The 12571-nt window shown below is 38.3% G+C and overlaps 1 protein-coding gene across 1 annotated transcript in view; it reads left to right on the top strand.

Moving 5' to 3' along the window:
- Window positions 1-12354, top strand: part of ANAPC10 (anaphase promoting complex subunit 10) — a 28834-nt gene extending 16480 nt beyond the window's left edge. Inside the window, exon 4 of the mRNA XM_009896739.2 lies at window positions 11995-12354. Within this exon, the coding sequence (XP_009895041.1) occupies window positions 11995-12225 (231 nt within the window). The 3' untranslated portion in view covers window positions 12226-12354. The remainder of the gene's footprint in view (window positions 1-11994) is intronic.
- The last annotated feature ends 217 nt before the right edge of the window (window positions 12355-12571 follow it).

Genomic DNA, 12571 nt, shown 5'->3' with positions numbered 1-12571 from the left:
TACATGACATAATTTTATTTTGGTTCTCATATGAAGAGCTGATACTCTTGCATCTCTTGAATGTGGTATTAAGACTATTCAAGGCTGCTGTATATAGTAGATGTGCTGTTACAGTACAGTAGTCATTATCCCAACACTGTATAGCTCCATCAGTATCTTTTCGAGCTGTATGAATGAATGGTGGCTTGAGAAATCTTTGAGAAATAAATCAAGAAACTGAATTCATCTAGATTGAGAAACAGAGTCCAGAGTCTGGCTTCAGCATTAAACAATGAAATAGCCTTGCATTTTTCTGGACACACTTACATGTGAATTAGTATAAAGCACAAGCAAAAGGTGAAAACTCTAATGCATTTGTTCCAGCATGTTAAAGAAAAAGAAACTGTGTTTAGATGTAAAATTAAATGCTTCCATCAGGCAACCTGATGCCAGCTTTGCAAATTTATGACAGTGTGTTCTGGCTCATACAAAACCACCCAGCTGAACTGCTGACAGAGACACTCCTATTTCTTCTCTTTAAAGTTCAGTCATATGAAAATATATCTTTAGTGAGACATGTTTATGAATTTGGGATCTTTCTCAGCTTTGCATTTTTAAATTTACACACATAGTTTTCACAACAGTCTCTTGCATTTATTTCCAATGAGTAAATGCTCTTTGATTTTAGCATTACATGTGCTCTGGATCCTGTAAAATGTTACTCTGCTTTTGCTTACTGAAGTCTAGCATGCTCTAACCAACCTGAGAAATGTTAACAGTTTATCAGGTTTTACCCAATGTGCCTTTACTGGGTATCTACATCCACAGGGTCTTATCCAGATGCAAAAATGTTTTACTTGCTTGTATAATGTACTGCTGCAGGTTTGGGGGATTTATATAATTTTTGGGTATCTCATTTTAGGACAGGCAACCATCTTTCATTCTCTTCTTCCTCAGAGGTTCCTGTGGAACCAGGAGGAGCATTTTCACTTCACCACACTGTTTTGCCTTACAAAGCAGCAGCTTGTCCTCTTGAATTTTTAAGTTGGTAGCACTCAGTATAATTTATTGCAGGGGTTTTTTTTAACAATTTAAGTCACTCAGGAACTTGTTCTTGTTTTGAATGTAACAGATAAAATGAGAGCTGTGCCATTTTGTAGGCCCATCTTTTGGAAGATGATAAAAAATCTGGTTCAATGGGTAGTAAGAACCCTTTTGAGTGAAGAGAATGTTTCTTTTGTTTTAGATATACTTATACACCTATAAAGGGTGTTTGAGAGTTAGCAGCTGTCTGCTTCTGCTGTTGATTTTATTTTTTTTTCTATCTTGTGATACTCTCTTTTTGTTTGTTACCCATATTGATTTAAGCATTCCAGCATTCTGTAGGATGCAAAGAGCAAGGCCTGAACTGCAATTAGTAGCCTATCTCTCATAAGTTATTCAAGATCATTTGATATAGAATTAGCTCAGTGTGGCTAGTTTTCAGACACTAAAGTCTTTAATATTCATTGCATAATCAGATACCTTTCAAATACTTTGTATAATTTAACTGTAGCTATGTCTAGACATATTTCCTGGATATGCCTAAACAATTCTGAAGGTAAATTATGGGCTGCCTTTTTTTTTTTTTGCACTTTCACACAAGCATAATAACATTCCATCATATACATTGGAATAAATGGAAACTGCAGACATTGAAAGTAAAGTTTTCATCCATTTTGCAAACCCTTGCACCTTTGTAGAAATGGTTATTTCCCAGTAGTATTTTCTGTCATTTGACTTAGATTTGCAACAAACTTACACAATGCATCCATACAATCCATTTATGTTGTTCCTTCATGTAGTTCTGGTTCAGAAATATTGATAGGGCCTTTTCCTTGATGCTCTTCTGTCTCCTGATATCTTAAATCTATTTGCATTAAGGTCATCTTGTATAAGGCCCTCACTTAACAAGTAACCATTGCAGGATTTTCTTTTAAAGCACTTGTTTCTCTGCCCTCAGGAAATTCTGCTTATTCTCCCCTTTCCTGTAGGATTCTGTGGTGTTTTGTTGCCTTTCATGAAAAGCAGCTGCCAGTATTAGCACTTTGTCCTGTTCTTTGATCAGCAGTCCCCTTTGCAATCACCTGAACTTCAGAGGGTTCTTTATATATTTTCGGACTCTTTGCTGTACTGCATTCCACTGCTCTTGTTCAATCTGTTTTCTGTTCTTTGTATAGCTGCCTGGTCTTCTGCTCTTCTTACACTTTCTGCCATCCTTTGTGGTTTCCCCTAACTCTCTTCAGTAGATGATTGAAGTGCTCCTATCTTCCCTGAGAGCAGTCTGACTCACCTGAGAATTGTAGGAGACAATGTCCTTATTTTGGATGGATGCTGCTTTGAAAAGGAAACAAGGGGTTTGGATCTTGGTACAGGAATTGGAAAATCTTGGGGCTTTTCAGTGTTTTTGGAGATTGAGGAGAAGCTCAGTCACGACTAAGATAAAAATGTACATAGAAATGCTAGCAGTGTGTCATCTTTAGTAATGTTTAAGAACGTTATGCCTTCTTTCCTTTGTTATGAAAACTTTAGTGCACATAGTTAACTAGATGGTTATTTGGATAATTTTGCAACTATTTTGTGTTGTGACTAGAAAGTTTGAATGTAGACAGCATCCTTTGTTGAGGTGAACTTGGGAAACTGTAGGAGTTTTTGTTTCATTCCATTTGACACTTGGTAAGCAGCATCCCTCTGTGTGGTGGGTTTTGGTTTTTTTCGGTCCTCTGATCAGGTAAAAGTTCCACGAAGAATTTTCAAGAAAACAGTTGTATGAACCACATTTGCTATGTTTATGCCATCATTTGCTCTAGTTTTATAACAGCTGATCATTCAAACATGATTTTTAGAGAATCCTCTAGGTCTATTCTGTACTGTCACAAGGCATACCAAAGATGATTTGTATCAGTTGGTCATCATTTGCAGGCTCCTGCTTAATAGGATATTTAACTCTTACTTTGTGTATATGGGGCCTCCTGCTTAGTTACTTGTCTGAGAAATGGAAAGCACATTGCAGTGAGCTTTTATCTTTTGAAGTGTTTCCTAAAAGGTACAAAAGGTCTGATTTTACTTCTTTCTAAATGTATGGTGTTGGCTATATATGTTCAGCAATTTTTCATGGTGCTTTTTAAAAAATACACAGTTTCTTTTCTGCCATCTGCATCTATAATGCACAGAGATACTGATAATTTTAGTTGGGTAGTACCTTGGTTTTTAAAGCAACACTAATAAATAAATTCGCTCATCCCTCTTTCAGAGTGCCAGAATCTGGGGAAGTTTCAAGACTTGTAGCAAACTGTAGCTTTTCTGCCATTCATTCTTGGGACCAGACTGTCCAGGCACAGTCTGTTCCAGTAGGTCTGCAACTTAGACTTTAAACAACTCAGGTACCAGAACCGGGCAGACTGAAGCAGAAAGTTTGTTTTGGACTACGTTACTTATTTTTGACACTGTCAGTCAGGCCACCACTTTAGAGCATAAGCTCAAGATTTTTTTTTTTTATTGTTGCTTTTTCAGCTTCAGCATACTGTTTGCCAAGCTCAAGGGAAGTAACTGATATTGACGTTGGAGCCAAATCCCTGTAGGTCTGAAGGATTTCCCCTGATACCAGGAGCCTTCTCAAAGTTCAATAGCAGTGCACCTGCAAAGGTATGGCATTCCTATCTATTGTGACAGCTGGTTCATGAGGCACAGGGCCCATCAGGAGAATGCTAATGAGCTTAGGATGTGTGCCTTCCCTTCCTCCACTCTTGACTGATCCCTAGAGGAATTACAAAGCCCTTTTTTCATTAAATCAGAGGTCCAAAATCTCACAACTGTTACAAGTAATTTCAGTTGGAGGCAGTATTTCTTCTGTAACAACAGGTTCATATTAAGATGGTATATGTCTTAGCTGAAACCAAACTCAGCTTAGATGACCTCCTGCTATGGGTTAAAGGCTCACTTTGGAGTTTTAGACCATATTTCCATACATGCACATTAGCAAAACCATGCTATATTGTGGTGTCACTCTACTTGCTGTTTTGAGCACTGTACTTCCTGAAGGGATAGGAAGAAGGTTTTGTATTTTAAGTTCCCATGAACAGGATGGCTGCCACTTAAAACAGACAGGCAGTCCTTCTCCAGTGAGGTTTCATCTATGGATGTGTCAAGAATAAACTCTATTATGTGATAGTTCAAGTCATCTTGCTCAACAGAAAAATGAGATTTTAAAGATACAGGGTTTGGGAGCAAACTGTCCAAGTCTACTTAACATTTCTTCACTTACTCTGAAACATTATCTACTTCTTGAGACATATTGTAACTAATGTTGAGCTGCCTGTGCATAATTGTCCCTCATAGAACGTACTAAAAAAAATACATATGGCACAACAAATGTAAAGAGTTTTCCCTTCTTTCCAGTGACCTCCCTAGCAAACAATTTGTGACAAATTTTTGATGGTTTCTGCAGATACACTTTCTAGAATGAAGAGTTACAATTAAGACCATTTTGGCTGACAGATCCACAGTAGTTGATCACTTGGCAGGCTATTTATTCATATCTTGGGCTGCGTGTACCTGATTGTACAAGTTCCTGGCCAGCACGAGGTGCAGGTAAATCAGTATGTGATGAGCAGGGTGGTGGCTGCTTAAGGACCATGGACAAGATCCAGTCCATCCTTATATCGACCTGTGGGGCTTCTGCCAAAGTCACTTCGTCTGGCAGGAGATTGTGTGGATAGTTCAGCACAGTCTTGACACTTTGGCAGGCACCAGTACTTATGATTCTTTACCACCTGATGATACTTTGGAAATGCCTGTTCTTCCAATGGAAATGCCTGTTCTTCCAATGAGTCTGTCATAAAACTCTTGGTGTTCCACAGCATGTGCAGTTGTGTCCCAATTTCTCCCATTTGAGTCTTAACATGCATTTTTATTCACCTGTCATTTTCCTCACCTCTAAGACTTAAACTTGCAAGTTTTCAGTGATGTTTGCATAGAAGCACTATATTTTTAGTTCCAAGCATTACACTAGCCTCCAATTTAGTGGTTTTATGCTGTTTACCAACCATTGTCTAGCTAAATCTTCTGTGGTTTGAATCATTTTTGCACCTCAGTCTATTGCACTTGACAATGTGAAAGAGCATTTAAAACTTGGCCAATCATATTTTACATGATGAGATCTTCATAATGGGGGTAACACTTTCTTAGCTGATTCCCCTTGTTCATCAGAGCCTGTAACTCCAGCTTTTAGATACCTGCCTTTTACCAGTTCACAGTGAAAGATCCTCAAGATGATGGTGAGCTTCATCTGCTTGACACAATAAAGCAGCAGTGTTGCATTTTCTAAAGAATATTCAACTTTTTGCAAGCTTTCTTGCCAATTCAACAGCTCAGAAATGAGTGCAATGAAGAGAAGCCATCGGTGATTCTGAGCATGAAGAACAGCTTAGCAGCACAAACTGAATTGGCACACTTGATGCATTGTTATTTATGAGGCCAAACTTAGCAAGATGTATTGAGGACTTATCTGGGCAGAATAAAGTCAAATTTAGTGTGCTAAATGGGGCCTAATGTATTTTGTCATTTTTTTCACAGTGCTTCCCTGTTATGTTGAGCTGCTTGAGCACTTTCCTAGCATATTTTCAGTGTCTAGTTGACCTCTTATGCTATTTCTAGGCTCAGATAGGTATTCTCTAACATGTTTTGGTCATCTGTATCTGAAAGTTACTCTCAGGTCTGCCCAAATCCGTAGTGGAATCTTCCTGAGAGATGGACTGTGCTCCTCTAGACTCTTCAGGAACTGCTATTTGGAAGAATGGAAAACTTCTCTTACCTAATGAACTGAAGTTTGATTTCTTGACCATTTAAGGAGGTGACTGATTAAGACCACGGAGCCACCTCCTTAGGTGGTCGTTGCTTCGTTAGAGCGAAGAAGTGTGCTTTTCACAGTGGATCCTTTGAGCATGTTCCTGTGTTTCTTGTTAAGCTGCTAATGTGGTGTCCCTCCTTTGACTCACTTGGAACTTACAAAGTTTCTTTTGGACATGCTTCATTTTTCTGCTGGAACTGGTGCATCACTGCTATTAACTGGTTCTCTTCCTTCCTAAGTGAAGTGATGGCTGAAGCCCAAGCTCTGCTGCTCCGTGTGTTGACAGTTCCCATACTTGGAAATATGCAGAGGTCTACTGATTCTGAATCCTGGTAGCTATATGGTAGGACATGGCAGCTGTGGAAAGAACTTTGGAAATAGAGCCAGCCTTTTTTCTCCTTGCCAGTTGTTGTGAAAATATATTTGGATAGCTGTAAAATAATGGCTAAACAGGGAAAAGCCTTTCCCATATTTCATCACTCAACTCTGGGAAGGTCTGTGTATTGATAAATACTTTTTTCTTTGATAGTGTTTATTTCTTCCAGAACTTAGTTTTATAATCTTGCTCTGCTTGGAAGAATACATTTATTGAGAACACCTGCTTTGAAAAGCTTGGGGGTTTTAGGTAACTACAGTAAGAACAAGTTAAACACAGGCAATTTTTTTTGTGAAGAAGAATCTAGATCTCCTTTTAATTTCAATTTCAAAGGTGGCTGAGTCTCTTCAATAAAAAGGATCACTTTTAACAGTTTTATGAGAAAAGTAGGAGGGGTAAAATCAAATGCTGTTTGGTTGCACAGCCTGGTTTAGAAGCAGGCACTAAAAATATGGGTTGCTATTTGGATGTAGTAGTATAGTTGATTAAATGGAACTGTGATGAAGTACTAACATCTCATAATCATGTTAGATCATGCTGAAGCTGGGATGGCAGCAGTAATTATCAGTTTTCTGTGGGTACATGAGTGTAGAAAAGGCTTGCTTTCTTTAGAAGGAAGAAAACAGCCTGCTTTTCCTTCCCAATTTATGCACAGAAACTAACTCCCCTGATACCTGTGAGCCTTGTCTAGCATATATTCTGGGATGTTTGTGATGACCCTGAATATGAAACTACTTAGTGGTTTGGTTGGTTGGTTTTTTTCCTTTCTGTATCTTCACAAAGATTTTCATAGGGCTACAAAGATCATGTATGGCTTCAAGGGTGGTAGCCTACTGTAAGTATAACAAACAGCAGGTTGGATTTATAAGCCTAGTAGAAGTAGCAGTTTAAGTTATGTGCTACTTTAAGGACACCACAGAATTTAAGCAGAATATCACTGTGTATGGAAAAGAGATCAGTATTCAATTTAAACAGGATTAAGTGGAATAGAAAAGCCTTCTTTGGATAAATGATTTCCAGCAACACCACTACAGGAAAAATGTCTTCGAAAAGCTCTGGCCTTGTGTTCAGTCATCTCTCTGAAGTGTAGCCTCAAGTTGATTTTATTTTTTTTATGTGGCTTACATCTGTGGTACAACACCCATCAGTTGCAGTAGGAGCCTTGCCAAATGTGTATGGAATCCTCTTGAACCTCTGGACTATACAATGAAGTGAAGAGACAGGCCTATTAAATTGGCTGGAGAGGAGATTTCCATTGAGAAGATAATTTCTGCTTTGGCTTTCAAAATAACATAAATTAATGGAGTGGGAGTATATGTCCATAGGCAAAGCTGTAGCCTGGAGACGACAGGAAAATAAGAAAGCAGTGGAGAAGAGATAGATAAGACTATGTAATAGCAGCAAAGAACATGTGAGTAATTTTTTTCCATTTCAATTTTTATCCCTTTGTTCCTTTATTTTTTGACTTTAATGCATTTGTTTACCATTTGTCACAAAAGATACAGTGTCAAAAGAAAATACTAAAAGCCAAACCCTAGGCTTTTAGTATATTGTATGTAAGATTAGTCCAGAGCCACAGGAACTGATCTGAGTTGCTGATACCAAACTTGCATTGACTCTCTCCTGGGTTTCCTTTTTTTTTTGTTGTTGTTGTTTTTTGTTTTAAGCTTTTCTGGTAAAACACGTAACAGAAAAACATCTAATTTTTAATTTCACTTCATGAGTTTCACAATATACCTGATTTTTAAAAGCTGCCTGGAAGCGAGTTAATTGTGACTGATTTTTACTGACCATAGATAGAAGGAAAAAATATAGGAGGAAACTTAATCTGGTATTTTCCATAGTGGACTTACCCTGTACTGGGGTAAAACATATGTATGTATGTGTATGCAGTGGCTAGTGCTTTTAAGGAGCAGGGCTGACAGTGAAGTGAGCTGAAATGGTAGAAAGTACAGTACGTACTGCAGGTAGAGCTGGTAGTGCCACCTGTACTTCAGGTTTTGTGACCCTTTCCGTTTCGAGCCTTAACTCTTACTTACTTTATAACTTTTGCCAGAGTTCAGCTCAGACAGATTTTTCCATGCCAGATGTCTGCTTTGGGTTGATTTTTTTTTTTTTTTAAAGTTTCAGCCAAAGCAGTTTGGTTCCAAGAATAAGGCTAGTGAAAAGTATGCTGTTTTGCTTGTGTGAGAAGATTCTGGTGTCCTTCTTTGATGCTCCAGTGCCCCCAAGCTCTGAAGCAAGGATTTGAAATTTGGCATTAGTTCAGCCTTTGTGTTGAGGATGTGCCTTTTGCCTCCCTGTAAATATCCACCCAAATTTCCAGACCAGTTTACAAGGCTTTGAAAGATTGCCATGTTGCATGGGCTTAATAGGAATTTCTTGAAACTTCACAGTAAGTTTCCTTTAGATTCTGTTCACACTGGGAATGCTCCAGGCAGAGTAGAGCTGCATATTTCATCCTGCTTCTGGTAGGAATTGTAAGGGCTGGATCTGGGTGCTGACATGGAACTACAAATGGGCAGTATTTTGTCTTGTACCACCACTGCCTATTCCCATGTCCTAGTCCTTCTCCCTGGTGAAGGATGTGGGCCCTCTGGAAAAAAACTGTCTCACTCATCTGAAAGAGCATGACAGATGTGGAAGGGAAGAATGTAGGAGCATATGTATGTGTCTGGTTTGTACCATTCCTTTGGTCACAGAAAATGTGTGTGTCACGCTGGCAAAATATTGCTTCCACTTCTGTTAGATGCTCAGATAGTAACTGTTAGATCTTGTTGTATTTAAGCTTCAGTAGCTGAATGGGTCTCAAGGTTTTAATCATTTTGCTGAACTATGTAGGCAGCAATTTATTAAAAAAAGTAAGACTCAAAATATTGCAGTACAGTAATGTCATTTAAGGGGCAAAAATAATGTCATTGAAACTCGGACCTCTTGCACTAAATACACCATAGTACAGCCTCTGACCTTGTCCCATGCTTGGTCCAAGAGGGAACTATTTGATTGGAATGGGGAAAGAGCTCTATTCTGAGGATGCGCCCAGGATTTGTACAGGAAAGGCTGTGCATTCATCCACTGCAGAAGTTGGAACGTGGAGTAAGTGAAACAGGGAGTTTATGAATAAAGTTTTGTGTCTAGGACAGTTGAGCACTGCCTGATGAATTGTGTGCAGTCTGTGCTAAGTTGTGGTGTTTTGACATGATGCACTCAAATAACTGCTCCTAGGTGGCTGCTCGTACTGTGTGTTCCAGGGGCTGCTTTCAGAACTCTTAGCAGTGTGCAGTAGTGCAGACACGTATAACTGCAAGTGAGCTCAGTGGCAGCTAAACCTCATGTGAAATACTGGATGTTAATAAGGACAGTAAAAAGCAGGTTCAAAGTGTGTGAAATTCAACATCTGGAACTAGGGAATATTTTAGTCTAATTAACCTAATGCCTCAGTTGCCTGTTTTACAGATGTAGAAATGACTTGTCCTATCCCTGTAGAAAGGCTTGTGAAAAAATTGTTTGCCTTGAACAGAACTGAAAAATACTGTGCTATAAATCATATGACCACCCCTGGCTGATCAGGGATGAAACAAAGCACTGATCAATACATAGTCAAAAGTAAAATTATCTGTAGCTCATAGCTTGCCAATGCTTTAATTTATGACCCTAGTAATTCTCATAAATTAAAAGATGTGCTTTTTCTTTGTGAATATGATAAACATCCAACTTCCTTTTGTACAAATAGTTTGATTTTTGCCAATCCCTTGGTAGCTGCTTTGGTTTGGGAGGTGAAGTCCACTTCTCAATTTCTTTCCCAGTAGAGCATGAAAACCTGAACTATATTGGATCTGTCTAAACCCAATGATGTCAACCTATAGAAAGTCATTCTGACTGTATTAGTTAATCCATTTCATACTGATCCATGTATTAAAAATCCCAATACCATAGCTCTGGAACTTAAGTTTTCCACTTGGAATTAGCAGTCAAAATTTGTAAGGTGTGAGAATAATATTGAAGTGCAAGTTTAACTAGCACTAACCCTTCATTACCATAGCCATTTTACCATGGTACTGGGTGAATGAAATTACTGATATCCACATCCTTTCTGTTCACTGTGGAGATGGAAAGTGTATTTGCTCAAGCTGGTGACTACTGTCTCACCAGGATAAATTTCCCCTTTGTCAAGCCATCACAACAGACAGTACTTTTATCCCTTTGTAAAGCCAACCATTACCTGAAGTTTCCTATGCAAAAAAAAAAAAGGTAGTGTAGGTTTTTTTTGAAAGAGACAAGGTTACAACAAATGAATTAATGTGTGTTTGTGGAAGCATGCAGCTCCCAGAGTGAGAAGATTTGCTGCTATGGTTTAGTGAATTTACTACTTTGGAAATTACTTGTTGGAAAGCCTGAAGTAGTGGAGACTTCTGGGTTTTATTTTTCTAAGTTGGAGGTGTGAGAGGTGGTTTTGTCTCTTTAAACTCAAAGTAGTCATCAAACTTCTTTTTTCTAATGTTTTTGGGTTGTTCCCTCAGGATGTTTGCTGCTTCTGAAACAGTAGATCTTAGATGAGTCTTTTGAATACTCCAGCAAAGGCAGGGCATTTGACAGGATGTTTGTCATGCAGTATTTTCAGGAGGAAGACAGGAATTATGAGCTGCTCAAAGCATAGATCTTCCTTAGAGGAACTCTGCAGCAGTCTATTTGCTTAACTGTGTGAAATCCACTTGCTTGTGGACAACTGTTTTGGGTTTTGTTGTTTAGGGGGTTTTGTTATTGTTTTTTTCTTCCCCCCCAAGACTTCCGTTTGCTTGTGTGCTTTTCCATATGTGTTTTGAGCTGTGCTTTGAAGTTGGGCAACTAGCTTTTAAACAAAAGCTGTTACCACACTTCTGCGTAGCGTCTAGCTTGATTTCAGCATGCTGATGTGTCAGTGATGTGGTTTTGAGTTAATGAAATGCAATTCTTTTGCTTGCTTTGACATTAGTTTCTGTAGGATTAAAACTAAAGAAGAAAAAATAGTCATGTTACACTTGGGTTGTATAAAAGCCAAGTTTAAATGAATTTTAGAATGTGATTAAATGGCAGTGCAGTAATTATTAATTGGCCAGGCATGTGTCTTGACACATAAGTGACTTGAAGTCTGTGAATTATCCTATATTTTTTTCCTCCTGACACTTCCTTCCTTCCCCAGTCCCCCTTATGCTCTGAGGAATATGTGAAATACCAAAACTTCATGTGGATTTAGTTTCTTACATAAATTATTCCAGCATATTTTAGTTCAGAGTACCTAGATAAAATGTTTTAACTTTAAGATGTACATTTTCTGCTATCTTTGAGCAGTGTACTTCAGTAACGAGATCCAAATGGTACTGCTTTGACTTCAGTGTATGGTCCTCTGTATTTTGCTGTATTGATTTTTAAAGTGGGTTGGGTTGGGTTGATTTTGGTTGTGTGGGGGTGGTGGTTTTTGGTTGGGTTTTGTTTGGTTGGTTGTTTTTTTTTAAGGTTGAGGCACAAAATGAAGGGTAGGTTCTAAAAGGCAAAAGCAAACACAGCTCTGGTCAACCAAGTTAACTTGTAGCCAATTACACCAGCAGTAAATTAGCTATGAGTATTCAACTGCAGTATGTCATTGATTTGAAAAAGTGACTACAATCTGATTTGCAGGACTCTTGCTCTATTGAAGAGATTTACTATGTGATCATTTCTGTTACATGTGTTAACTGTTTCTGAATGTTTTGCTTTTTTGTCTTGTTTTTGGCAGCAACTTGAATTAGTGGAACCGAGTGGCTGGATTCATGTTCCTTTAACAGATACTCACAAGAAGCCTATTCGCACGTTTATGATTCAGATTGCTGTTCTAGCTAATCACCAAAATGGAAGAGACACTCACATGAGACAAATCAAAGTGTACACCCCGGTGGAAGAGAGCTCTATTGGGAAGTTTCCTAGATGTACAACAATTGATTTTATGATGTATCGCTCCATAAGATGATAAAGGCATTTTTGATGGCAGTGTTGTTGCTTAAGTGTTTGAATACATAAAGCAGGGTTCACTTCAATGTAATTATATCTGTTTATACTTTGTATGATCTTGAAATAAAGATAACCTTGTGTTGTAGTATTGTAGTCTGTAACTTTGTGTTACTTCTGGAGTCTGCTTCTTTTACCACCTGAGAGTGAAAAAAGAAACTGGGCAATTTAAACTAACTTGTGCTGAGAATCAATAATTGATATAATTGGTTTGTTTCTGGGTGACTTTCTTCTCCTAATGATCATGCATGGAAATAGTTTGGTGTATAATGTTACTAGTCATCCCTTCACCTAAAAGTTGCTCATTT

Source organism: Dryobates pubescens, chromosome 24, assembly GCF_014839835.1.
Source record: "Dryobates pubescens isolate bDryPub1 chromosome 24, bDryPub1.pri, whole genome shotgun sequence".
NCBI lineage: Eukaryota > Metazoa > Chordata > Aves > Piciformes > Picidae > Dryobates > Dryobates pubescens.
This window is presented reverse-complemented; position numbering and strand designations above follow the sequence as displayed.